The 27,935-nt window shown below is 39.5% G+C and overlaps 1 protein-coding gene across 3 annotated transcripts in view; it reads left to right on the top strand.

Annotated features, from left to right (window-relative positions):
• The window catches only part of CDH7 (cadherin 7), a 233,439-nt gene that overhangs the window by 77,570 nt on the left and 127,934 nt on the right, over positions 1 to 27,935 (top strand). For all 3 annotated transcript variants that reach the window (XM_080685076.1, XM_080685074.1, XM_080685075.1), the window contains exons 7-11: positions 4,593 to 4,846; positions 16,998 to 17,134; positions 18,130 to 18,251; positions 18,890 to 19,007; positions 23,063 to 23,314. In XM_080685076.1, coding sequence (XP_080541202.1) covers positions 4,593 to 4,846; positions 16,998 to 17,134; positions 18,130 to 18,251; positions 18,890 to 19,007; positions 23,063 to 23,314 — 883 coding nt within the window. The remainder of the gene's footprint in view (positions 1 to 4,592; positions 4,847 to 16,997; positions 17,135 to 18,129; positions 18,252 to 18,889; positions 19,008 to 23,062; positions 23,315 to 27,935) is intronic.

The raw sequence follows: 27,935 nt of genomic DNA, 5'->3' as shown, positions 1-27,935 counted from the left end.
TCTCTTCCACGGTCTCTGGCATAGATGGCACTTGACAAGCAGCTTTTAGAATCTGAGGATGTTTTGTGGTGATCACCTGTCTGGGTCTACGTGACTCACATCTAATTCTAGGTTCTTATTACTCCTACATATTGCTTACAGTTGTGGTCAACAGCATGGACAGTGTTTTAGTTAAATTTCCAATTCTGTATAGTTTCCAGTGATATGTAGATTCAAATATTGAGTAGGACCTGTTTAGACATTACCTATGTCTCCTTCCCTTTCCTCTTCCTTTGTCTTTCCTCAATTGTCATTTTAACAATTTTTCCCAAGTATAACCCTGCTCATTAAATCTTCAAAGTTATGAAATGCATTGCTTGTGTAGAAATCAATAAGAAAAAGAAACAGGAGTTAACGTTTTATTGCATAAGATTTTTCTTCAATTAGTTTAACAATCCTATCCATCACACCACACCCCTCTTTGAAAAACTAGCTGTCTGGCTGATTCTGATTTGCTCTGAAGATCATTTTGTGCAGCAATTCCTTTGTCTGTAATTTTGATTCATAGCCCTTCATATGAATTCTTTTATTGCTCTATTTTCATAATAGCTTTTAGGCAGCCAATCCCCATGCAGGATGCTGTGTTTCTTGATGATTTAGTGGCATCCAGATGTCTGTACCTCATGTTGTTGCCTTTTAGACACATTTTAAAAAACACAAGTTGCTTTAAAATAATTGCATTCATTTGTGCAGTAAGCTTGAAATTATTCTGTCATAAGTCAGTCAAACTTCAACTGGAATACAGAAATACTTGGCATCTCTTTTGGTAAGCCTGCATGGCTATCTTAAAAGTTGTGGTGGTTTTCAGTTATTTTAAAAGGAGATGGTCAACAGGATTTTTGAAAAACACAAGCTGTTATACACAGACACAATGTGTGAAAGTAAGATTTCTCTCATATGTCAGTTTTATAGGTAGTATAAGAACAAATGGAATAGGCTAATAGCCAAGCTATTTCTATTATGTTTAGAGTTTCTAAGTAAAGGTAGTAGGTAAATAAGAATGCTTTGTTTTATTCTTAGCAGTACCCAAATTAAATATTAGATTCCTTGTGTAGACCCAAGAAAACTTGAATGACAAGATCAGGTTTCCTGCAGGAGGATTTGCATCAAATTACCCGGTGCCTTTTAAATACATCTGCTTGTGTCTCATCCTGAATCTGCTGAATCAAATCTTGGAATGGGAGGGAATATGTTAGAAAGTTCCCCTGCGTGGTCTTGATTCTTACCTTTGGTTGAGAACCATTAGGCTCAAAGTTCTTTTAGATAATAGACAAAAAGGTAGCCTTGTAAACATGTCAAGGAATTTGTTGATAAGGTGTTGTTTAGGGCAGTGGTCTGAAAGGTTGGCGACCACTGGTTTAGGGTGCTACCATTTTTGTATGAAACCTCAGATAAGAATTAAGAATTTTCTCACAGCAATTCTATGAAGTTATCTGTGGTCAAGAAAAACAATCTGCCTGTTTATTCCCCCACCTCCCATTCAGCTATCAGGATTCTCTGGGACAAAAGTATAGTTCAGTTTTAAGGCTCTCATGGTCTGGATGCCAGTATTCCAGTTTTTTTTTTTCTAATTAAAGAAGAATTTATTGAGCCCCTTCTATGTACCATATTTATTATAGGCTCTGAAAATGGTAGTAATGAGCAAAAAAGTCTGGAGCTTACATTCTACTGGATGAGACATTAAGCAAATAAATATTTCAGCAAGTGCTTACTGGTATAGGTATCATAAACTTATTTTGAGTATTAATTTACATATTTCTCTTGTGTATTAATCAGAGATGAGCCATGGGATCTCTTTAGGTATTGTTTATTGTAGTGAACCCCTTTCACGTCCTGCGTGGTTCAGGGTTCAGGTTCAGGGTTCGGGCTCTAGAGGAGGCCGCACGCAAATGAAAGAGACTAGAAAATATTAATTTGGAAATACTGAGGGCCAGGCGGGAGCCCAACTCAAGGGGAAGGACTCCACTTTGCTCCAGCCTAGCGATCCCTTTTATTAAGACTATGGGATCCACCCATAGCTCTAGGCAGGCAATTCCAGTAATAGCCAATCAGCAAGGATTTACATAAGATTAAAAGGTGGAGGTTGCTTTAGCTATCATTGTCTCAACTAGACAGTGGGGAGTTGGCTCTGAACTTTCAGAGCTTCAAGGTTGACCAGCCTTCCGGGTTCCTTGTCCACACCTCTCTGCTAGTGAAGACAATGGGCAGCTTCCAATAGTTTATGTTCAAACACACACAGTGTATAAATTTATATTTTATATATACCTGGGTATATGTATGCATATGTGGTATCCTATCTAATAAAAGAGTAATATGCAAATTGACCATCACTCCAAGACACAAGATGGCCACCCCCATGTGGTCAAAGATGGCTGCCCCCATGTGGACACAAGATGGCCACCACAAGATGGCCAGCAGGGGAGGGCAGTTGTGGGAAGTTAGGGGTGACCAGTCCAGCAGAGGATGGCAGTTGGGGAGGACCAGGCCTGCAGGGGAGGGCAGTTGGGGGGACCAGGCCTGCAGGGGAGGGCAGTTGGGGGGGACCAGGCCTGCAGGGGAGGGCAGTTGGGGGGGACCAGGCCTGCAGGGGGAGGGCAGTTGGAGGGGACCAGGCCTGCAGGGTGAGGGCAGTTAGGGGGAACCAGGCCTGAAGGGGAGGGCAGTTAGGGGGGCAGGCCTGCAGGGGAGAGCAGTTGGGGGGGACCAGGCCTGCAGGGAAGGGCAGTTGGGGTGGGACCAGGCCTGCAGTGGAGGGCAGTTGGGGGGGGGACCGGGCCGGCAGAGGAGGACAGTTGGGGGGGACCCAGGCCTGCAGGGTAGGGCAGTTGGGGGGACCAGGCCTGCAGGGGAGGGTAGTTAGGGGGTTAGGGAGAACCAGGCCTGCAGGGGAGGGCAGTTGGGGGGGGGGCAGGCCTGCAGGGGAAAGCAGTTGGGGCGGACCAGGCCTGCAGGGAAGGGCGGGTGGGAGGGGAACAGGCCTGCAGTGGAGGGCAGTTGCGGGGGGACCAGGCCTGCCTTGGAGGACAGTTGGGGGGGACCCAGGCCTGCAGGGTAGGGCAGTTGTGGGGGACCAGGCCTGCAGGGGAGGGTAGTTGGGGGGGACCAGCCCAGCAGGGGAGGGCAGTTGGGGGGGACCAGGCCTGCAGGGGAGGGCAGTTGGGAGCCAGCAGCCTGGATTGTGAGAGGGCTGTTGGACATCCCTCAAGGGGTTCCAGATTGGAGAGGGTGCAGGCTGGGCTGAGGGACACCCCCCCCCATGCACGAATTTTGTGCACATGGCCTCTAGTATTTTATATAAGTAGCATATTAATATATATTGCATATTTATACACACATAGTGCGTGTGCATGTATATACAGATATATATATATATTTGCTTTTTTGTATTTATATAACTGCATTGTTTAATTTATTTTAATCAGCACCACAACCTTGTGGGGTGAGGTGTAATACCTGTGCACCTATATGTGTGCACACACACATTCTCAGAGACATGCTGAATTAGGATTACATCTCAACATTACATTTTAGCCCGTTTTTCTTAGTGCCTTTTTTTTTTTTTTGCTAAATAACGACAAGTAAATTATGCTTTATATTTGATAGTATTTCTTTCCATTTCTTTACTTTTTGAAATTTTTGTTTTACATTATTAAATGTAAAGAATATTTTGGGACAGTTTTCAGTGCTGAAATTGAGACTAAAAATAATGAGAAACCATGAGCCTCTTTATCCCTTAAAGAAAGAGCAGCCTGTTATTGTTGTAAAAATGTCACCATATTGAGAATAGAATCCTGTTTTCTTCGCACCTGGTGCCTCACTAATACATTTAATTCCCCTTACATGTTTTTCAGCTACCATCTGTTTTGACTAGGGTCACTATTTTTTGAGGATCGTGTTGGCATGGTAATCCTCTCGAAAAGTTACAGAATAGAGATCCTGGAATAAACTGATAGCCATCTAATATAAAAAAGAGAGAGAGAGAGAGTGTGTGTGTATGCTGACGGAAAATGGCGGAGGGGCCTCTGGTGCTTCCTTGAGAAGAATCCTGTGTTGTCTGGCTGCACATCACCTGCCCCTGCTGCTGCTCTCTTACCTGGAGCACCTGAACCATCAAAATTATAACAAAGTCCATGAAATCAATGAAAATGTCCTTTTCAATGAGAAATTCAGTTGAAAGTTACATTTCTTTTTCCTTTCAATGTGACCCCCCCCCCCGCCCCCCGATACTGCAGTTAAATGACATGGGTGAAGAATGTTACATTGATGTCCCTATTGGAAAAGATTTTAAAATCTTATCTGTTGTCTTTCAAATAATACTCTAAAGTCCTGTATTTTCCCATGCAGTGTTTGGCAGCAGAGTGAAGCCCTTACAGTTGTCTATGAGCCAGGACAGCAGTAAGGATTCTGATTGGCATTATTATCTATTACTTTTGAATGCTGATGGTGCCTTTTTGCTGAGTCCTTCCCATGCTTATTGACATTCATAAATGAAAACGCTCTGCTTTACTGACTACTTAATTGGCAATTTAATTTTCCTAATAACTTTCTTGCAGGACCTAGATTTTGAAGCCAAAACAAGTTACACACTACGGATAGAAGCTGCAAACAAAGATGCTGACCCTCGCTTTCTGAGCTTGGGGCCGTTCAGTGATACGACAACTGTGAAGATAATTGTGGAAGATGTGGATGAGCCCCCCGTGTTTTCCTCGCCCTTGTACCCCATGGAAGTGTCGGAAGCTACCCAAGTTGGGAATATCATTGGCACCGTCGCAGCTCATGACCCAGATTCATCTAACAGCCCTGTGAGGTAACAGCTCCTTGCTGTGTGTTTCTACAATTTCACAACAATGCACTTTATTCACAGCTCACATGTCTATGTTAGGATGCTTTTGGTTCTTAGCAAATAAAAACCAATTTTGTCTATGTATTGAGCCATAACAGCAGACGTGAAACAGAATCAGAACAACTCAACATTTTGCTAATTCAAAATGTGCCACCTGATCTTCCAAAGCCATTATCACGTAGCAGTATTCTGAGGCATCCGTTATTATCCACAAGCCATAGCTGATGAGCCCCTACATCCAATTATCCTCAGCTCTTTCAAAGCAAACTGTATTCAAAGGTGAAGTGATGCATGTCCTAGTTATAGGATATATGCATATATTAGAATACTAATTTTATAGATAATTGAAATTAGGGATGGATTTTTTTAAATCCTTTTTTTCATATTGGTCTATTTGGATGGTATATATTCATTTATATTATTATTTTCACTTATAAACAATAATATATAATACTTAATATATGTATAAGGACTATTTTTAAATGTCCTTTCAGTCATCCTATATGGAGACGAGAAACATTATTATAACCAACTAACCTCTTTGGACTAACAGAATTTATTCTTAAAGCATTTCAAAATGTCACAGTATTTCATTTCACACTTTTTGCCTATAATTTACAATCTGAAGTCTACATGTAAGTTTTTGTGTATGCATGTGTTTGTTTGTGTGCACATATGATAAATTATGTCTTTTATATTATACACCTTAACTTGGGATCATAAGTAAGACTTTTCAATGTGACAGTTTGGATTTGATTATACAGTCTGCAAAGTATAAAAATCAATGAATGTTTTATATTCAGATACTAGGGGCCCAGTGCACGAATTCTTGCATCTTGAAAGGAACTGGGCTGCGAGGCTGTGGTAGGTACAGGGGCAGATCTTGGCCCATCCTCTGCACCCCTGCCCAGCCTCTCCTGCTGTGGCTTCCCTGGTCCCCTGTCTGCCGGCAGCCCTGCTCCCACCACTGCTGCTCCCATGTGCTGACAGCATCAGCCCTGCTCACACCCACTGATAGCACAGAGTGATTGGGGCCGGCACCAGCAGTGGGTGCCGGCAGGGCCAGCACCATCAGCAGGTGTGAGTGGTGGCTGCTGCCCTGATTACCCCTCAGGAGCAGGGGGAGGTGGAGAAGCCCTCAGGAGCGATCAGGGCCAGCAGCCGCTGCTTGCACCTGCTAATGGTGCTGAGTGATTGGGACTGGCGCTGGGCACCAGCAGTGGGTGCGAGCCGGGCAGGCACTGGCAACAGGTGCGAGTGCTGGGCAGGACTGCGGCATGCTGGAGCAAAGAATTTTCAGTAACCACCAGAGGCTCTCCCCAAAGACAGCGACCAGTGTCCCGCCTTAGTCTGGTGCCCCTGCTCACCTGCTCCACCATCCCACCACAGCCAATGCCCACCATGTTCCGCACACACCCCCTGGTGGTCAGCGCACGTCATAGCGACTGGTTGTTTGGTTGGTTGGTTGTTCCAGTTCTGCCGTTTGGTCTATTTGCTTATTAGCCTTTTATTATATAGGATGTTCAGTTTATGACCACAGGCTTTTAGATTTAACCCATATGTGAGAATTCTAAGTGCTTTTGAGTTAAATTCTGAGCTAAGCCTGGACATTGACGACAAAGTGTGATGAAAAATATCTGTAATTTAGGCACTGATTCTTAAGAAAAGCTCATAATTTCTATCTTTCTTAAACTATAAGCATATATATGTATATATATGTGCTCTTTTTCCTTCTCTTTTTGTCAGATATTTTAATTTTTAGCCTATTTAAGAATTGGTATAAAATAATTGTTATTCCAAAACTGAACTCATAGTCATTGTTTTCCTGTCTATATAAGAAATTCAGACCATTCAGATGGCTAGATTATTTTAAATGCAGTCCTCATAAACCGTTTTAAGAATATAATTTGTTCATTAGAATATTTGTGAATCACAAATATACCAGATAGAATGAGCCTCCCCCTCTTCCCTGTTAGAGCCCAGCCTTCTTTGTCAGAGCAGCTCCCTGGCTTAAGCTCAGCTACATCTGCCTAGTCTTCTTACCTTGCACAGGCTTGAATATGGGTTTTGTTATATCATCGCATCTCTTAGTGACACACTTTCCCTCCTGAACAGCAACCACAGCACAACTGTAGGCATAGATCAGCTACTCGGGAAAGTTTGACTTCTGCTTAAATGATTTCATTTCATGGGGAGAAATACCTAATGCTTGCATGAAGTTGGGGATGTGGAAAAAAAAGACACACTAATAAATATTATAATCCAGTACTTGAATGAGAAGATTTAAGGAAATTTTGATTTATTGCATTGGTATTTTAATCTTGTTTTTTTCTCATGTCTTTATGTGTCATCCTGTTAAAGCCTTTCAGAGTAAATATTACACCTTGTATAATATTTTATTTATAAAAAATATAGTGTTATATAATAATTTGGGGATGAAGAAGGAAGAGTAGGTCCAAGTGGCTGGCAACTTGAGTTAGAGATGAAGTTAGTGTTATATAATAATTTGGGGATGAAGAAGGAAGAGTAGGCCCAAGTGGCTGGCAACTTGAGTTAGAGATGAAGTGAGTCTGGAAGCACAGAGACATATATAAGGGACAGGGCCTGAACTCTGATGATTTGGGACATAAAAATCTTGGTGGGCTTAATTAATGAAAGAGAAGTGTATTTCTACGCCATATTAATTTTCTTGAATCTAGTGAAGGTGACCTAAAAGTTCAGGTTAGTACTATCCACTTAGGATTTTTCTAATCCCTGAGTCTCACAAATCGGGAGATACAGACTTTGTTCAGAGTGAACTTAAATGTGATTTTTCATGTGACTACTTATTTTGCATTTGTAAAATTGATTTATTGGCTTACATTTAACAATTGAATTATTGAGATATTTATTAGTATAAACTCAGCAAAGTTATTGGTAGCTGACATTTTTCTGGATTTGTCTCTCCTGGATTTGTTCTTCCCTGTCTATTTATGACATCTTTCAAGCCGGTCTCATTTTGTAGTTTGGCGAGTAATGTGTATCCCCATGCATACTCTAAAAAACTGGTCTTCCCAGCACTGCTATTTGCAGAGTGACCGAGGAAATGCCACTTAGCCTGCTGAGTTTCCATATAACCCAGTAGAAAGGAAAAGCAACCCTTCTCCCCGCTTTATCCCAGGTTTTTTTAGGATTAAGTAACTAATGCTTTTATTTATTTTTATATTCTTTTTAAAATTTTTTTTATTGATTTCAGAGAGGAAAGGAGAAGGTGAGACAGATAGAAACATCAATGAGGAGAATCATTGATTGGCTGCCTCCTACTCACCCCAAATGGGGATCGAGCCCACAACCCGGGCATGTGCCCTGACTGGGAATCAAACTGTGACCTCTTGGTTCATAGGTCAATGCTCAACTACTCAGCTAAGCAGGCTGGGCAGTAACTGATGCTTTTAAACTGTGAATCGTGACTTACGTATTAGGAAATAGTATCATTATGTGTCGCTATTATACCTTATTGTGTTTTCATGACATTTTTATTTCCAAAGTCAGTAACATCAGTGACAGCAGACATATTTTACAAGCAACTATATTGGCAGTCTATATTGAAAATTGTTTTGTATTCACATAGAAATACATAGAAAGGATTAGGTAGTTGGTTACTGGGCATAAGCAAAATGTAAGTAACCATTTCAGCAAATGCCAATGCCTGAGTGGGTGGCACAGTCTTCTGAGGTCCTAGGGATAGTGTTCTCAGGTTGAGATGGAACCATCCGTAAGAGCCTTAACAGTAGTGAGCTTTGGGCCTTGATTCCCCCAGAAATATTGCAGTTCTTAGAGGAATTGAGAAGCAGTATTTGTTTCATTGTAATTATTTAAAATTAGACCAATAGTGTTTGAATTGTAAAGCAGAATGGGAAGTTGGATAATTAGTGTTTGAATTTATTCACATTCTTTGTAATAGAATACTGAAATCTAGGATTTTTTATTTATATTTGGAATATTTTCTGATTGGTGGAACAAGAGATTGGAATTCTAGAAAGAAATGCATTGACTTGCCTCCAGCAAGGTAAAATTGAGATTCCTCTTCCCACATGATTCCTGCCTTGCCCAGAATTTTTAAAAATTTACCTACGTTTGGCACCAGTCAAAAACTATTCATAAGTTTTCTCTATGCACCTGCCTTTTTCTTAAAAAAATACTGGGGCCCATATAGCACTGAAGGGCGTTTGGGTGGTTAGAAGTATAATAGCAATTAGGTGGGAAGATTAAACAAACCCAGAGCCCAGTGACTGGCCAGAATAGGACAGCACTGTGAAGTGCATGTGCTTGTTATCACTTGCCAACAGCCAGCTGGGGTACCTAGCCCACCATGTCATGTAACTTTGGTTTCCTCTTTTCCCACAAGGAAACTTGAAGCCAAAGCTGAAAATTATGTGAAACCTGAGGTTACTTACCCCCTCCCCCCAAAAAAGGCATTTTGAAAGCAAAGTGATAACTGGATAACTGGTAGCCAGAAGGTTCCTGGCTTCCCTCCCCGCTCCCCTTTTTAAAGTACTAGTTACTTACTATTTCCTATAAATTTTGGCCCTGAATACCAAAGATGTACCAGGATTTTCTGTTGAACTTGTGTTCTGCTGATTCACTATCAGGATTGTGTTCTGCTGATTCTGATCATCTTTCTCAATGGCAGAAATGTCCCTTCTGTGTTTGTCATCCATAAAGATGTACTAGCATCTGAGGGTCTAGAGGACGATTCGGTTCTCAGGTCAGCATTGATAGCTGATGAGCAGGTGAGTGGGCGAGATGAACACAAATGTGGCCCTGCTACACTCAGAATGACAAAAATCAATGGGAATCTGAACAATAGATATAATGCAACAGAAGAATACGTGGATCAATGAATCCACATACGTGTGTTAAAGACCTGCTTTGTGCATGACACTAGGGAAAAAACTGGTAGGAAAAACAAAGATGAATAAAACATTTCCTCTGACCTCAAGAAACTTACAGTCTGGAGGGAAAAAAAAGAATTGATTCCATAAAGGTTAAAAAATGTGAGGTGGAAAATGTCAGATCTGTAACATTGTGAGATAAAGAATCACCACTCCGGACTTGAGACTTCATTTGAAGGAATGATGGTATAAGCAGGGGTGAGGGATAGCAGGATTTGGAGCAGCCAAGAAAACATTATGCAAAGTCTGTTTATGTTTTATTTAGTTATATCCTCGGCATCCAGTGCTATTCTGTGAAATCAGAGAATTATTTTCTCTGGCCAGCACAACAAGCCCAAAGTCCCTATGCCCAAAATAACCAATGAATTGCTGCATAATATTATTAGAAGTTAGATCAGATAGATGTGAAGGGGAATGATAAAATCAATGAGGATAATTTTTAGCATTTTTAACAATTTAAATCCAGAAGTATATTTGTATTTATCTTTAAGGATACCAGAAAAATAATATTTACCTATAGGCTTTTTTTTGCTAGTATATTCTCAGATAAAGGTGATAAAATAGTATTAGATGTTAACATTATGTAGTGTGACTAGTATGAACACATTTGGGGGGTTTTGAATAATTCATTGTGTATTTTTAAGTAGCTCGTACTCATGCATATATTTGTACATATTGTTTTGATCTAAATTGTTTGTGAATATCTGATTATTCTGAGAAACTTAGCGATCCAGGAAAATACAGAAAAATAGTAGTTCATTTGAAAAGGAAAATATGAACTGTAATGTATTTCAAAATGCTGCTGAACCTAATGTAATTATCACTAAAAAATCGGGGGGGAGTATATGTTCAAGTATGGTGAAAGTAAAAAGGAAAATTTTTTGTTAAAATAGTGTAGTTAACATTGAGAGATAGTTTTCAAAACTGGTTAAGTAGGAAATTCTCAACTTGTGAGAAATTGTTTCATGCTTTATTGGATTGCTGTAGAATTAGAACTCCACTGAGCAAACATCTTCTGAGTTAGCTTTAAGGAAGACTCCAGGTGAAGTGAGTTTATTGAAGGTTACATTTCTCTTGATTTCTCCTCTGCAGTATTTTCCACATTTAAAATGCTTATTGAAAAGTCTTATTAATAGAAGAATACAAAATCCATACTCTTTTTGGTGTGAGACTTTGGGAACTATACATAAGGTTGAAAGATTAGGGAGCTAATGTTTGTTTATGATGTACTCAACTATAAGCTTCTTTAATTGCAGTCAACAGAAAGTGGCATAGGTAAATGGAGAAAAATGAGTTCATTGAAATAATTGGGGATAACTCACAGAATGAAAAGAAAAGTTGAACAGCTAGTTTTCAGATATGAGGAAAGTAAGGTTTGTCTATAATTACGAACAGTAAGAATGAGCATTCAGTCTTTGTGGATGTGGCCATGAGATGGACCAGTGGCAACTTTTTTCTTATCCAGTGGCCTTTTGTTTAAGGCTCACATATCTTGCAAAGTTTCTTGGGCCCTCCTAGGGTAAGTGTCCATCTCTTATTCAGGAAGTCTGGGCATCTTGGTTTTGAGTACCATCAAGGTTGCATGACATTGGGAAAGTTTCAATCCCCAAAGGAAAACTGAGTTGCCATTATCAGAAGAGGCAGGTGACAATGTGAACAGAGACATCGCTAAGCATTGAACTCAATAGTTTATGTTGAAGGAATTTATTTCTCATTAAATTCCTATTAGGCAAGGATTTCCATTCCTTTGTTATAAATAAACATGTTCCTTGTCACACAGTTAGAAAATGTGGTTCCAGGATTTTACCAAGTACTGTATCAAAACTTGAGCACTCCTTATAGCAACAGAGGCACACATGCACAAATTTTTTTAAGAGGTTAAGGATTCAACTCAAATGATTGAGCTATATCTGTTATTCAGCTTTGTCCATGTTTATTCCATGGACTTTTGTCATTTATTCCAAGGACACATTTGTGTTCATCTCTCCCACTCACCTAAACATTCTACTTGAGAACCTTGACATGCATATCAACAGCCTGGCAGGCGATAAGAATGCTTCTTGTGAATATGAATAAAGAGCATTTTAATTGATCTCTGTAGTTTATCTAAAAGCAGCAATTAAAATAACAGGCATTTGTTAGGGAATTTGTTTTATGGCAGATGTGCAGAACCCTGAGGTTATACAGATGTGTAAGTTGTGGTCCCAACCCTCTTGTTATCTAGCTGTTCAAGAGATCTTACACAAAAACTTATTTAAAACCCAGTGTTAAATCTGGAAATGAGAAATTATCTTGCAAAACATTCTCATTTTGCAGATAAGGAAACAGAGAAGACAAATGGTGAATGCAGAGCCCAGGTTAGTACTGTAGGTCAGCGGGCAGGGTCCTGGTTATTGAATTTCTAGTGTCCAGTTCATGGTGGTTTAGCAAGGATCACGTAGGGGTATCCACAGATCATATATACTGATCTTACGCATGATTTGTGAATTGTTTTTTGTTTCATTTTTTAGTTTAAATTGAATAAAAGAATTTATTTGAAAAATGAAAGTAGCAGGATCTAAGGAACAGGGATATCTAACTGTGATCTCCCTATTGTTCAGTATCTTAAGCAATGAAGAATTTTAGCAACAGTTTGCATTCTTTATTACAAACCAGGGAGGGGCAATTTTGAATTATACTTATTGGTTGTGTTTTTGAAACGGAATGGCTCACTGAAAACTTTAGAGATTTTGATAGGATTAAAAATTGTTCTATTTTTTTTTCTTACCAATTTGTGATAGGTATGTCCTTGATTTCCCTATACAAAGTGCTCTAATTTCTGGTTTGATCCTGGGAAATTACAGTTACAAAAATATGCAGTGACTATGTGGCAATGTAGGACAATTTCGAAGGTCAGACATTTACAAAGATTTTGGAGATCTCTATTTTAGCTCCCTTACTTTACTGATTAATGAATTTGAGTCCTGTAGTAAGTGACTGGTAGTTCCCACAGGGAGTCAGGTCACCCTGGCACCAATATCCTGGGGTCTTTTGACTTCTAATCCTGTGGTTTCTTATTCACATCACATCACTCTGCATTATTATTTTTTATGATATTTTTCAAAATTAACAATGGTGTGATTTAACAGCAAATTCATAGTTTGGGGAGGGGGATGAGTTGGGGATAAAGAAATCTCTGTAAAGTAAGCCATACTGGATTGGCAAAAATTAAAAGGTGTTAGCTTTTAGGATTGAATCTTTCTGCTTTCTGATCCATTTTCACCAAATGATGTATGGCAGCCTTCTTTTTCATCACAACTTAATCAGCCACATTCTGCACCACTTGTTCATCTCCACGGGCAGAGCTCCAAACCCTTGTGGACTGAGGATCTCTGACTGGAGGCAGGAGTGCAGTCTTCTGAGATGGCATTTTAGTCTCAGATGCATAGGCTCCAAGGACTCTGGAAGTTGGGTGTTGAGTGGGAGGAGAGGCTAAGACAACCCCTCACAGCCCACCACACTTGTGGGGTCTTGGAGAGGCCCCAAGTACAAGAAGAGGCATGATTTGTGATGTGCTTGGAAGGGCTTGCTGCTTTAACACTGGGTGATTGTCCTCAAGGATATGGAGGACTGAAATAATTGCCAGGAGTAGCTGTGTGAGAAAAGGCACAGAAATGGAGATACATAGGATGTTTTTATTCATCAAGTAATATATCAGTTTGACTGGCCTAGGATTTTAGATAGGAGAGCAGTGGGAAAAACACAAAGAATACGGATCCTAGAATTGTAGGTGGCAGGGACTACAAGCTCATTTTTAGGTGTTGAGGCGTGTACTGGAAAGATGGCTCAGACAGACATGCTTCTGAATCTTGGCTCCTTCAGCCACCAACTGTGAGACTGTGGAGTCCAGGACTGAAATACAGCAATAATGATGCCTGCTTGCCTTAGTTAGAAATTGTGCTTGGCTAGTAGCAACAGAGCTTAACACTAATGACTTACTAATGAGATGTCTGGAGCTCTGCACTCAAGGACTGATAATTTGGCAGTACAATGTCATCAAAGGCCTTGGCTTCTTACACCAGGCACTCATCACCTCATATTTACCAGATGGCTTTTGGACATGTTCCCTTTGTGTTCATGTCCCAGGTGAGATAGAGAGGAGAAGGAGCAGAAATCACCGTGCCAGCTGAATTAGCAACTCACTCCTCTATCTTTTAAGGAGGTATTCCATGATGCTCAATGCAACAACTTTCTTTTGTATCTTATTTGCTAAAACTTAGATTTAAGGACACCAGACCTACAAGGGAGACCAGTCAGTGTTGATTTTCAGGCAGGCACATGGCTGCCTCCAACAAAAGAAGGGTTCTGTTAATAAGAGTTTAGGGCAAATGGATGACACGTCTCTGTCACACATGACCTTGCATAGTTGTTTGAGGATTAGGAACCAAAAGTAAACTGTGTTCCAAATACTTGGCACTTTCTGAAGAAGAGAAAGTTTAGAAGGAGGGATAGTTTCAGGGAAAGGTTGATGAACCTGCTTTTAGATATTTAGCTTGAGTTGAAGATGTTGAAGGTGTCTGCAGTCACTTACAGAATCTCAGGAAAAGGATTGAGGCTGGATACCAAGGTTTCGATCTGTCTGTGCAGTAAACAGATAGGCCAATGTTTTAAGTGCTGTTGCTGCAAAAAAAAAAAAAAAAAAAAATGGAAGCGACCTTTTGAATTGGTCACTGTAACATAGGATAAAGCAGGCCAAGTGCTTGAGGCTGTGATTTTCAGAAACTAATAAGTTTGGTTCATGATTAGAGAAACTCCATTCCCTCTCCTGTTCAGCCTCTCGTTGACTCGGGCAATTGCATTTCTCTGTTCCTAGGCCAGTGGGCCCAGAACTGCAGAGGGTGCTCCCCCAAATGTCTTCAGGACCTGTCTTCTCTTTGGCTCAGTTACTCCCGCCCCCATTCTAATTCAGATAAATTTCTCACCTCTCTAAAAGGTGCCCGTATTTCTTTGGGGTTAAGAAATGGACTTTCTCAGGTTAACTTTATACGTTAGCTAATGCCTCACACATAAACACTAGCCTCTTGCATGTGCAGAGCAGTCGGTAGGAAACGGGAGCCCCTGTAATACTGGGTGATCCTAAGTTGTGATGAAGACGTCATCACCACCGCAACTGTTCTGGGCAGTTTGTACTCCTTATTCTTGCTGAGGTCTTCCCTCTCTTCTCAAGCCAATACCTCATTCTCTCCCTACATCTGCCACGACTTCCTTCATCAGACTCCAGGATAGCAATGTGTTGGTTTCCTCCTAAATATTTATTGTAATTTTTTTATATTTAAAAATGTTTATAAACTTTATTTCCTGAGATAGGGGGTCACATGCAGGTGCTTACGAATAATTGCTGATTGCATGAATAATTAAAGGGAGACATGAGATAAGAATGTCAGAATAATCCACAAGTTGCCAAATATGTATATATGAGGCTGTGCTATTTAGGGAGGCCTATGTAAGAATTATAGCTATTAAAGGACACACAGCTACATAGTTTATGATATAGAAATGATTACTATTAGGATGATAGAGACTATGGTGTCCATTCTTCTTCAAAATATATAGAGGTGTAGGTAATAACTGGTTCTCCAAAAGATTAGGGATTTTTCTGAGGTGAATAGAAGTTGAAGACATTTAACATATTAAATGAATTCTCAAATGTTTTTTATTCTAATCCTGAAAACTTTGAGGCAGTCGATAATAGAGGCAAATGATTTGGTCATTGACTTTAGCTCTGCGGGAAATTAAACAAGTAAACGTCTCTCTCTCTGCCCAACACCTCCCTCCACAGCAATTTTGCATTCTGGTAAAGACCTATAAGCTTGTGATGTTACTAACATCTTCTCAATATCTGCCTGTTATTTATTCAGTTCTCTCTTACCAACTTGTCTAGCACGGACCTTCATTATTGTGACTCTGGTGCATATGCCCCTCTCTTTCTGACCCCTCTCTCCTTCCATTGTCCACAACTGGTTAAATCCAACCCTTTGCTTTTATGCACCTTTGAATACATGCATGAGAACAGAGCAAGACAGACAAACAAAAAGACTGTTTTCACATTATGCCCACAAATCCCAATATACTTCTGTGTGTGTGTGTGTGTGTCCATTCTAAAAAATCACTTCTTTCCTCCTCAAATGACCTTCTTCTCTGGTCTCACATGCCATTGAGAATATAGAAACCCTAAAAAAAAATAACTTCCTCAGATTATCAACACCCAAATACCTGTTCCAACACAAGGACAATAATATTTGTTGTTTTATGGTTAATTTTATTTTCTAATATTTTCTGCTGCCTCCTCTGTTCTTTTTATGTGTCTTGCATTTTGAAATACAGTAGACTTGAAGTAGATGATACTATTTAATAATAGTTGAGAAGTACTATGTAAATGTAAAATATTGGCTTAGTCTAAGTTGGGTGTGCGTTTGTCTGTTTACTTTTTATTTAACTATTTATTTTTAAATGAGAGCTCTTAATTCACCCAACTAGAAAGAATATGAGTAGAAATCCAGTCATTCATGAGCACCGAGTGAATTTTATGTATGGAACAAAAACTTAGATCCAATAAGAATGATTTTCCATTAATGTTTGGATAGTATATTTTGTGAAAAGTTTCTATACACCAAAATATTCATGCAATTTGATGGGTTCTCCTTTGAAATATATCTATGGTACCCTGGTCAAGACCCCTGAATGAGATATGCATACTAAAAAAAAGGGTTAAGATCAGGCTAGTGTTATCGATATAAGAGATGTTACTAAGTATATATGAATGAGCAAGATGTCTACATATGTTTCATCCACATATGTTTCATTGTAGAGAGATCTATAACTATGACCAGGGCTGCTAAATTGATTGTAAATGTCTTTTAGGAGCCAACATCATAATGATAATAAAGACTTATTTGAAGTTTATAATGGCATATTCAGAGCCATTAGTGTACAATGGTGTTTATTTTGTACTAAAAGTCAAGAGACTACTGATATGCAGGATAAGTGTAACATCAGTGAAGTTTAAACTGAGCATGCATTTATTGTTATTAATATGACATCATGGAATTACCAGGACTTGGTGATTGGTTATGCACTTAGTGAAATACATTTAGTAAATTATAAACATAAATGTTGAAGTTTTTTTTTTATTATTCAATTAGGTATTCAATTGACAGAAACACAGACTTGGAGAGATACTTCAACATTGATGCCAACAGTGGAGTGATTACAACGGCCAAATCTTTGGATCGGGAGACAAATGCTGTTCATAATATCACAGTCCTGGCAATGGAGAGCCGTAAGTTGAAAGGTTTACAACTGAATTAGGATGGAGGACAATGGGATGTCATGAAGTTATAATTTCAACTCCAGTTATATTAGGTGCTTATTTCAGTTGAACAAAAGCTTGAAAGTCCTTAATTTTAAACTGTGAAATATATTTTATATTCATTAGTTTAAATGCTAATACTTAACAAAGTTGATGAAAAGAGATGACTATCAAATAGTGGGCCTGAATCATCCTCACAGAGCTTCTTGTCTTATGGTCATATTTCATGTGCTGCATGTATGCTGATGTGGAGTTGATCAAATAGCTTACAAAATGAATAAATTGGTCTCTCTACCTAAGATGCCAGATTTGCATATTGTGATAATGAACTCATTTTAGCCCTAATAAGAAAAGCATTAAAAGAACAGTGCATAATCATAATGCATTGTTTTATGTACATATAGAATATATATTTATCTTCATAATAATTATGAGCTCTAGCATCAAAGAATAATAAAATACATGGTTCATAGAACAAACTTTCAACAGTACTTTTCAACAGTACTTACCAGGGGCTAAAAAATATACAGATATACTATCTTTATTTCTATATAAATTCAGTTATATGACATTGGATCAAAGTTTCTGTAGCTCCCTTTAAAGTTTATAATGTTATGATTCCAGATTTATTTGAGGCCTGACCATTTTCTTATTAGAATTGTACTTTTTTTTTACAACAGTTATATTGTTATTTAAGTAAAATCCTTTATAGATTTCAAAATACTCCTATATCTAGTACCGCCTTGGTCCCAACCACAGCTCTGCTATTAGTCCCATGCCAGAGATGAAAAAGGGTTAGGGTTGATAGGTGAATAATTAGAGTTGATTTTAACTATTTTTAACATGAGTTTTATGAGTAAAAGGAAACATTAAAAAGTTTGAGTAAAAGCCATTTTACTGAGTGAAAGGCAGTGGAATAACAGCTCTACTCAGAGTAAGTGACAAAAGTTTTTCCTCTTGATTAGAGAATCCGTCTCAAGTAGGACGAGGCTATGTGACCATCACAATCCTGGACATCAATGACAACGCCCCAGAGTTCGCCATGGACTATGAGACCACTGTGTGTGAGAATGCCCAGCCGGGGCAGGTAAGAGACTTCTGAGCACCATGCTTCTGGTTTGTCATTTCTTTCAAAGGAGCCAGTGGTGGTTTCCTTTGAAATCCTGCCAGCTGTAAGATAAAATATAATCAGCATGTTTCAGCACAACGAATGCTTTGATGTGTAACATAAACTAATATTAAAGGAACTTTCAAATAGTGGTTTCATTGGGATGATGAAAATTTCCTCAGGAAGAAAAGTAAACATTGTGAAAGTCATGGCTAATGGTTAAGGGCTTAACCTCCTTTAAAAAAGGAGGAGTAGAGCCTGTTAAGCTTGATTGGGCGGTGTCCCACCTTACACAGCAGGGCTCAGTGCCTTGAAGATCTGAGAATTAAGTGTAGTTTCATCCCAGTGTGGTGTGTTCCACTCATCCATGTTGTCCAGGGTTTTGCGATCTTTCCCAGGATGGAATAACTAGTTGGCTCATTTCTGAGGTTCACGAAGGTTCGTTCAAATCTGAGCTCCGAAAAGGACATGGTTGTTTTTCAGAGCCCTTTTACACTGGGTGCAGGTTGGTTCATCTGCCCCAGCCCCCACCTCATTGAGGAAGTCAGTGCTTATTCTATTGTGCAAAACTGCTCTGTGCTGCACACCGTGCCCTCATGCTTCCCTCCTCGTCCTAGGTTATCCAGAAAATCAGTGCGGTGGACAGAGACGAGCCATCCAATGGACACCAGTTTTATTTCAGCCTAACCACTGATGCAACGAACAACCACAACTTCTCACTGAAAGATAACAAAGGTAAGGGTTTGTCGCTGTGACGGTGGAGGCAGCAGGTACAAACGAGTGCTTTGGCTCACTCAGGAATGCTGATTATGGACTTTTTTCTTTTCCTTCCCCAGCAAGGACATTAATTAAAGGGCAATAAGCCCCTAAGGTAATTTTTATCTATGGATTTACTGTCATGAAGAAGCTGCTAATTAAGTAATTTTAGGCCTAAATCCAAATAGGGGGGAAGCCAGATCCATCTCTCTCTGTCATTTCTTCTAGACATTTGCTTCCTTATTTGTTTACCAAGCTCTTTAAATGATCTAATGGGTTGAGGGCTGGCTAAATGCCTTAATTAAGACTGTCCTACACAGGTATGACTTGAGACATCAGGAAAATACTAACTGCTCTTGACATATTTCAACCTAAATCAACTTTGACTTATAATTTCAATATTAACATTAGTTATTATTTTATTTTAACCTAAAATAAGTGATCTGTGCAAATAATAAAAATGCATTCTTAATGCAAAGATTTAAAAGAACAAAAGAATTCTCTGTCATCCCAAATCCCATCCTTTTGCTCAAAAGTAATAACTCTTTATCACTTTCCTAAATGTCATTATAGAAACATTTTTGCAAACACCTATAAATAAATTCTGGTTTTGTTTAAATATATATAATTGTAGACATAAAGACAGTATAAATTATAATTTTAAGCATGATAACCTGCTATCTATTGTGTAAATTCAAATTTACAATATAGAAAATGTAATTATTTCAAATTGAATATGTAAACCAGGTTTCAGGAAAAAAATGTAGAAATAGATTTACTAGTCAAATCCTGGCTTATCAAAAAGGACCTGCTCTCAGAAGATGGACATTAATGGTGCTTTTACCTAAAGCCACCATGTTCTTCAGTGCAGAAAACCCTTTGGCCTCAGAAATTCACTGTGAAATAATAATTTATTCTGATTCCCTTCTCTGCTCAAGAACACTGTCATATCCCCTTGTAACAGGAAAGGCAGAACATTCTCCGTGTGAGGAATCCCAGACTCTCTGACCTAATCATAGTTGGTGGGGATAGTGCTCAGCACTTCCATTCATCCAGCACAAGGCAGAGAGTCTTTGACCTTCCCAAGAAGAGTGTGAGGATTTCCCCCATGTGTCCTCCCCCCCGGGCCACCGTGAATGGGGGCAACATGAGCACTAAGCGTCTGGATTTTCAGGACACAATTGAAAGGTTTCCCCAGGTTAAGTCCAGAGCTTCCTCCCCTGGACCTTGAAGGAGAACCTGTAGGGATAAACACATTAGTTCTTACATCGCTTCCATCTTTGGAAGCACATAACACATGATGAGTTTTATGACCTCTTTTTGGAACACTCCGTTCTTGTCTTACATATTGGGCATTTTAGTATGAGCTCTTCAATTCATTGTGTGTTTGAGCATGTTATTTGACATCAGACATTTTTGATTACTAATTAACAACTTTGCATATCAAATACTACAACATCTGAATGATTGGGAGGCCAAGACATAGACATGTGTGTGCACGCACATGTGTTATTGTTAACTGTATACAAACATTGTCAAGGCACTATTCTTCAACAACTCCACATATAGTTTTTTAATAAACACCTCTCAAATTCATGTTTTAAAATAAGATTTGTGTACATAAAAAGCTACCAGGTAAAACCTGAAAATTAAAGTTTTATTCCTGCCATATCTGTAATTGCAGGTTATACACTCTCTGCAGTCTCATGTGAGCTTGCTTTTTAGGATATTGCATATTCTTTCATGGTAACACTGGATAAGCATCTTTTTGACAGGTTGGAAAGGAACGATATATTAAAGCACTGGATGAAACTATGGTCCTGGTTTTCCTTCTTTTCCTTTATTAATTGCTGTCAATTTAAAGAATCACATAAATTCCTATTTAGTTATTTAAGACAAGTTAACTGCATAAATTGCTAGCAGATAAATCTATTTCAGTTATAGAAATCAGAGTTTTGTGATACAGAGTTATTGATCACTGTTAAACATTTCATCCTAATATATAAAAACCCAGCGTCCGTAACGTCCAAAACAACCAAAGGCTTGACCAAACACTGGAAATCAGTCCTGCAGTCTGCCACTGGTGCGGGCATGGCGACCCAGTAATGACTGCCAAGGGGGCTGCGGATCAGGCCCGGAGAGAGGCCCAAAGAGAGAGGCAGGGTCTGATCCGCAGCCTCTGTGGCAGCTGTTGATCAGCCGTTGCCTCTCTCTTTCTCTCTGGGCTTCACCAGCAGCCACGCCTCTGTTTCTCTCTGGGCCTCCACGGGGGCTGCTGATCAGTCCCACCTCTCTGATCAGGCTTGGAGATAGGCCTGGAGACACTGACTGGCATAGAAACTGACCAGTCAGAACCAAATCTGGGTGAACTGTGAGGAGCCAATGGCTGCCTAGGGGGCGGAGCTTTTGACGCTGACTGGCATAGAAACCGACCAATCAGAACCAAATTGCCCGGCACGGGAGGGCAGTTGGGGGTGAGATCAGGCCGGCAGGGGAGGGCAGTTGGGGGCAAGATCAGGCCAGCAGGGGAGGGCAGTTGGGGGTGATCAGGCAGGCATAGGCAGTTAAGGGTGATCAGGCCGGCAGGAGAGAGCAGTTTGGGGCGAGATCAGGTTGGCAGGGGATGGCAGTTAGGGGCGAGCAGGCAGGGAGGCAGAGGCAGTTAGGGGTGATCAGGCAGGCAGGTGAGTGGTTAGGAGCCAGCGGTCCCAGATTGCGAGACAGATGTCCGACTGCCGGTTTAGGCCCGATCCCAAAGGGATCCCAAAGGGATCGGGCCTAAACCGGCAGTCAGACATCCCCCAAAGGGTCCCCGATTGGAGAAGGTGAAGGCTGGGCTGAGGAAACCCCCCCCCTCCATGCACGAATTTCACGCACTGGGCCACTAGCAACTATTATAATTGTCTAGATGAAATAAAACACTGAGTATAAGTTAAACACAAATGACCTATTTAACACTAACAAAATGTTTATATACATGGGTTTTGGTAGCAATATAAACCAATATGAATGTTAAAAACTATAAGATAATTCCTTTCTTGAAAAGTTATGCACACTCAATTCAAATGAAACTAGAGTAGCTTATTTCACTTGTTTCTGTAACAGGTTTGGAAGTTGTTGAAGAATGTATTTGAAATTTCATTTATGCTATCTGATGATGCTCCTAACATACTTAAACCTGTTAATGTTTATCATCCTGTAAGTGTATGGTTTGAAATTTAAGATAATTAAAAGGATATATTATATGTAATTCTTACAAAGTTGCAGGTTAGAAGTGATAAGCTTTTTCATATTCAGTTTTATTTTACAACTGCATCTTTGGTTCTAATTATCTAGCACAGTGGTTGGCAAACTCATTAGTCAACAGAGCCAAATATCAACAGTACAATGATTGAAATTTCTTTTGAGAGCCAAATTTTTTAAACTTAAACTTCTTCAAATGCCACTTTTTCAAAATAGACTCGCCCAGGCCGTGGTATTTTGTGGAAGAGCCACACTCAAGGGGCCAAAGAGCCGCATGTGGCTCGCAAGCTGCAGTTTGCCGACCATGGGTCTAGCATGACAGATATATTAATACTAGAGGCCCAGTGCATGAACTTCGTGAACTCGGGGGCAGTCCCTCAGCCCAGATTGCGAGAGGGTGCAGGCCAGGCCAAGGGACCCTACCAGTGCAGGATCGGGGCTGGGGAGGGACGTGGGAAGTTGGCCAGCCAGAGAGGGACCAAGGGAGGGCTCCAGGTTGTGTCTGGCCTGTATCTGCTGGACCCCAGCAGCAAGCTAACCTACTGGTCAGAGCATCTTCCCCTGGTGGTCAGTGCACGTCATAGCGAGCGGTTGAGTGGCCTTAGCATATCATTAGCATATTACACTTTGATTGGTTGAATGGCCGACCAGACGACTGGACACCTAGTTTTTATTATATAGGATAATTCTCTGTCCAAAGAAACTAAATAGAGTGACTTGAGTAAGATGAAGTTGTCAGGACTGATTCCACCAGAAATCACATGTTAATAGCTCTGCCGTCTTCCTCCCAGACAACACGGCCTCCATTCTCACCAGGAGGAATGGCTTTCGGAGGCAGGAGCAGTCTGTGTATTACCTGCCCATCTTCATCATGGACAGTGGGTCGCCTTCACTCAGCAGCACCAACACCCTCACCATTCGAGTCTGTGACTGTGATTCAGATGGAATAGCCCAAACCTGCAACGCTGAAGCCTATGTCCTACCTGCTGGCCTTAGCACTGGAGCCCTGATCGCAATACTTGCCTGTGTCCTGACGTTACTGGGTAGGTGCTGTTTCCAGTGCTTGAGCTATAAGAGCAGTCACAGCCACATCACAACTCTTTTCTATCCCTCTTAAGTATATTTTTTAAGAACATATGCAAATATTCTATTTGATGGTATTTTGCTCACCGAGCAACCCATGATCACCAGTTACACTTCCCAGTGGTATATTTAAAAATGTAATTCAGAAAAAAATATCAGGTCTCTTTTTTAAAACAACGGTGAAGATACATGGCTTATGTTTAATGTTGAAATTTTCAAGGTCAGTCAGCTATTTGCCTTAGAATATTCTGCAGAGGAGATATATTTGAGAGAATTTTTTTCTATGTTGTTTTGATAATATACCTATATTAGAAATTGCTTTCTATCCTAGTTCTTTTCAGAAAAGATTTAAGGTGGATTTCATAATTATTTACCAATTTTAAAAGCCTGCACTTTCATCAGTGCAAAAGTGATAATTCCTCAAGAAGAACTAATGTATTTAATGATACTTTTCCATGATTACTGTGTGGTGAAATTAGATTTATAACTCATATTAGAATTGCCATTTTTATAAGGGATTATGCAGCATCCTTTTAAAAATTGGGAGACATCCAATGTGAGCATGGGGTAATGGGTTTATTCCTCAGCTACATTCCCCTTCACAGTGTTTAACTTCCTACAGCAAGGACAACAGGCGTTTCATATTGCATCTGAGACTGTACCATGTGTTTTCTTGGATTTAATATAATTTGCAAATCCAGTTATAACAGTGTTGTAGAAACAGAATTTAGCAATGGGAGTCATCATTGTGTAATGTTTTAAAAAATACGTTTGGAGTTAGGTATACCTCGCTTTTATTACTGCCTCCAACATGCACTATTTCTTCACCAGGGGAACGTTGATTCTCCCAAGGCTGGCTTCTTAATCTAAAAGGAACAAATATTAGAACTAGACTCATAGGGTTGTGAAAATTAAATGAGGTAATTTGTGTGCCTTCCATAGAGCGAACATTTCATAAATTTTAAACGTTACCGATGAAGCAAGTTCTCAACCTATTAAGCAACCTAAGCCTTACTTACTCATATACTGTAAGTGATCTCATTACAAATGGAAGTTGTTATCTTCAGTAACTTCAGTTAACCAAATAAGTCTAAAAAGGAATTAAGTATTTTCTCATTAATTAGAAATGGCAAGTAATGCCCAATTAAGGCCTGATTAGAATGTGAGGAACTAGAATAAATTTTGAAAAAGATGGAACCATTGAAAACTATTTTGAATGTTCTTCCAGGTTCCAATACATAATAGTAAAGATGTAAATTGCATATTTATTTCGTAGTAGTTGAATAACCTAGAAGACAAGATATTTAAGACAGCAATATCCTGAGCTCAGAATAAGGGTCAGGGAAGGAAGGTGGGGTAGATGGTGTGTGAATGACTCTCTTTGAACTTGACCAGTTCATCACAGAAAATTTAGATGATACTGCACTTCAAAGGAATAAGAAAAAAAGTATAATCCCCAGAATTTAATCATACCCAACAGGTAATTAACTTTTGAGTTTTTTAAGGCTGTCTATCTAATGAAACCTGCTTAAGAAAATATTTTCACCAGTGACATAGGGGTTCTTCGCAATTTAGGTTACTTGATGAGTCTTATTAGTTAAGAATCATTACCTAGTGGTTACTGGAGGTGAAATAGAGTTCTATTAGATTTCGATCTTGCATATGACATGTATATACATATATTAGCGTAATATTTTCAGGATTTGGTGAAAATATAGTTAAGTATGACTCTTCTTTTTGTTAAATTTGAACGTTTTTCTTAAACAGACACCAGGTGAGGAATGCTGCTTCGATTTCTAAGGGTCAGGAGTTGATGTCCCATAAATCAAAACAAATACTGTTTGGAACCAGAGGCTTCTGCCTACAGCTTCCATTTTCCTGTAAGGACTCTGCCCAGTAATCAGTCTGTGTAAACGTTAGCATTTCAGGTCAGAAGTGGGTCTCTTAATGCCTTATTTCCTGTCTTTAGAAGTGTCTCCTTTATTATAAACTCTCAGTTTTCACGATAGGTGTCGAAGCTAATGGGACAGTCCTCCGAGGGGGTGCACAGCCTGATCTGGAACTTGACTTCTGGGGCACAAATGACTCTTTTTAAAACACCTCAACAAGCGGTGGGAATCTTATTTCTAGCCACTAGATATCAGGATTTCTAACTCAAACCTTTGCAGGCTTCTGAACAAATATTGCTAGAAAATAGCAAAGCGAAGAGGTGGGAATGGGGAAGAAGAACTTGAGGATCAGGTTAATTTAAAGGTGAAATGGAGGGAAGCATCTGGGCATTAGATGCCTGCTTCCCGGCATGCCCAGTGTGTGTTCCAGGGATGTGACAAATTAAAGCTACTTGTGACGTGAAGAAGGAGATGCTCTGACGTTTCCAGCCTGTTAGTACTGGAAGGCATCTCAGAAATCCATTCCAGTTCAAGCCCCTGCACTTTGCACTGGGGGAGATGATTTCTAGGAGTTCATATAAAAGTTAGTGGCCTTAAGGCATAAGATTTTAGGTCTCCTTATGCTCAGTCACTGCTGTGGGATTTAAGGCTAAAGGGCATACACATTGCAAACATAAAAACTGCTGTTTACATGTAGTCCTTCTGTCTCAAGATTTGAAGTCCATGGTATCTGAAGCTGGGTTTGTGAGTCCTCACAGATCTGTATTCTACTTTGTGGGTTAACTCTTTTCTGCTTTCTCTCTCATCCTCTTGCTTTTACCCTCTTTCTCTAATTTACCCACCCCTGAATTATTAAATGAAAGAGATGATCCCCAAATTAGAAGACACGTTTCCTTTATTTATACCAAGTACAACTTAAATGGGAGACACTGTTATGTTCAAGGTCCATAGGAAGGCGTCACTCATGCCTGAGTTGTTTTTCATGTATTAAAACTTCACCAATGTTTGGATATGTATTTTGCCCTAACTCAAACAGCAATTTCATTTATGCACTTTTATCATAATATAATAATTGATTATTTTTCAACCAGCCTGAAAGCACTTTAAGAAAAAACAAATTATATGAATAACTGATACATTAAATTGTTACTTCAGTAGATTTTAAGAAATACTAAAATAATTTTCTGTTGTTTTAAAATACGGTTTCAATATTAAAAAATGTACATTTATTCAGAGAACATGACAGCTAGATTCTTTGTTACTCTGCATGAAGCTTTGTGCTGCTCACTAAAACTATCACTGAATTTATTATATTAAGTTTTGTTTACTCTGTATTTGGACCTTTAGATCCAAGTAACTGAAGTCCTATAACTTTCCCTCCTAGTTTTGGCTCTTTACACACAACTGCGATTAGACTGGCCCAGCATCAGGTTCAATAAGGCGTTTGTGGGACCACTGTTTACTGCGTGGAATTCAAGCTCTGCCAGGATGGCATTTACTAGTAGCTATTATGCATTTTTCCACTTGCCTCCTCTGTTACTGTGACCCTCTTGATTTTGTTTAACAGGAAAAAAAATCCTGGTTATGTAAGTGATAGTATATAATACACTTAACTGAAAAATATATTCCATTGCTGAGAAAAAGTGATAACACTGTAAAAGAGTGTGCCCATCGTGATGTATAACCATAGCACCTTTTTGTCATAGCAGTCCCACTGATCATGAAGGGCAGACCACAGTGGCTAATTTATGGTAACAGATGTGCTCATTTTTCAAGCAAGTGAGAGCACCGTACAACATGAATTATATTTAATGAGCTCGTACTAAGTGCTCGACATTAACCAAGTGCTTTATAAGTATTATCTAATTCTAATAGCACATTTCCTGGACAGATATTAGTGTTATTATGATGCCCTCTTTTTATATGAGGAAACTATAAATTAGAGGTTATGTGCACACAAAGATATAGAGTGTCAGAGCCAGGATAAACACAGTCGAGACTGCCTTCTAGATGTCCTTTCTGAGGTACGTTTCCCTGTGGGTTTTCTGATATGAGACACCATGTGTCTCTGGGACATGCCTGTAAGTGTGTGTGTATGTGGCTCAGGTACTGACACATTAGAGGCAACAGTGTCTTTGGTCTGTTTCACGTAGTAGCTTTACCACTCCTTTAACTCTGAGTGTCTAACTTAAAGTATCCTCCAGTTACTTCCAGCTGTGAGAGAACATGTTTAGAATTGTGTGTTACATTTGAGATTATACTTCAGTACCAGTTGTGTTTGTGCACAAAATAGCCATTTGCGTAGGTCAGTTTTTAACTTGAGAGCCATAGAAAATCTTCCTAATTTTCACATACAATGGAGGGGAATTTTGCAATACTTGTTTCAGTTATAATTAAAATCTTCCCTGTCATGAGGCATGGAAAGCAGGATTTGCAAGCCTCTGGTTAGGCTCTTTCATGAAGATCTAGATAGATGTGGTCTTTGGTCTGCTGACATTAGAAATCTGAGTAGAATTGTCAAATACTGAACCATTTTTCTGTATTCCTACCTCTTTCCCTAATTTAGTTCCTATTTATGTGGGGTTTTTTTAGCGGACTCAGCTTTACTTCCTCCTCTGTTCCATCCCCCATAGGCAATTGGTCCTCAGGTACTGCTAACTTAACTTTGTTCATTCTTGAACCTGTTCCTTTC

This window comes from Plecotus auritus (genome assembly GCF_963455305.1).
Source record: "Plecotus auritus genome assembly, chromosome: 8".
Taxonomy (NCBI): Eukaryota; Metazoa; Chordata; class Mammalia; order Chiroptera; family Vespertilionidae; genus Plecotus; species Plecotus auritus.
This window is presented reverse-complemented; position numbering and strand designations above follow the sequence as displayed.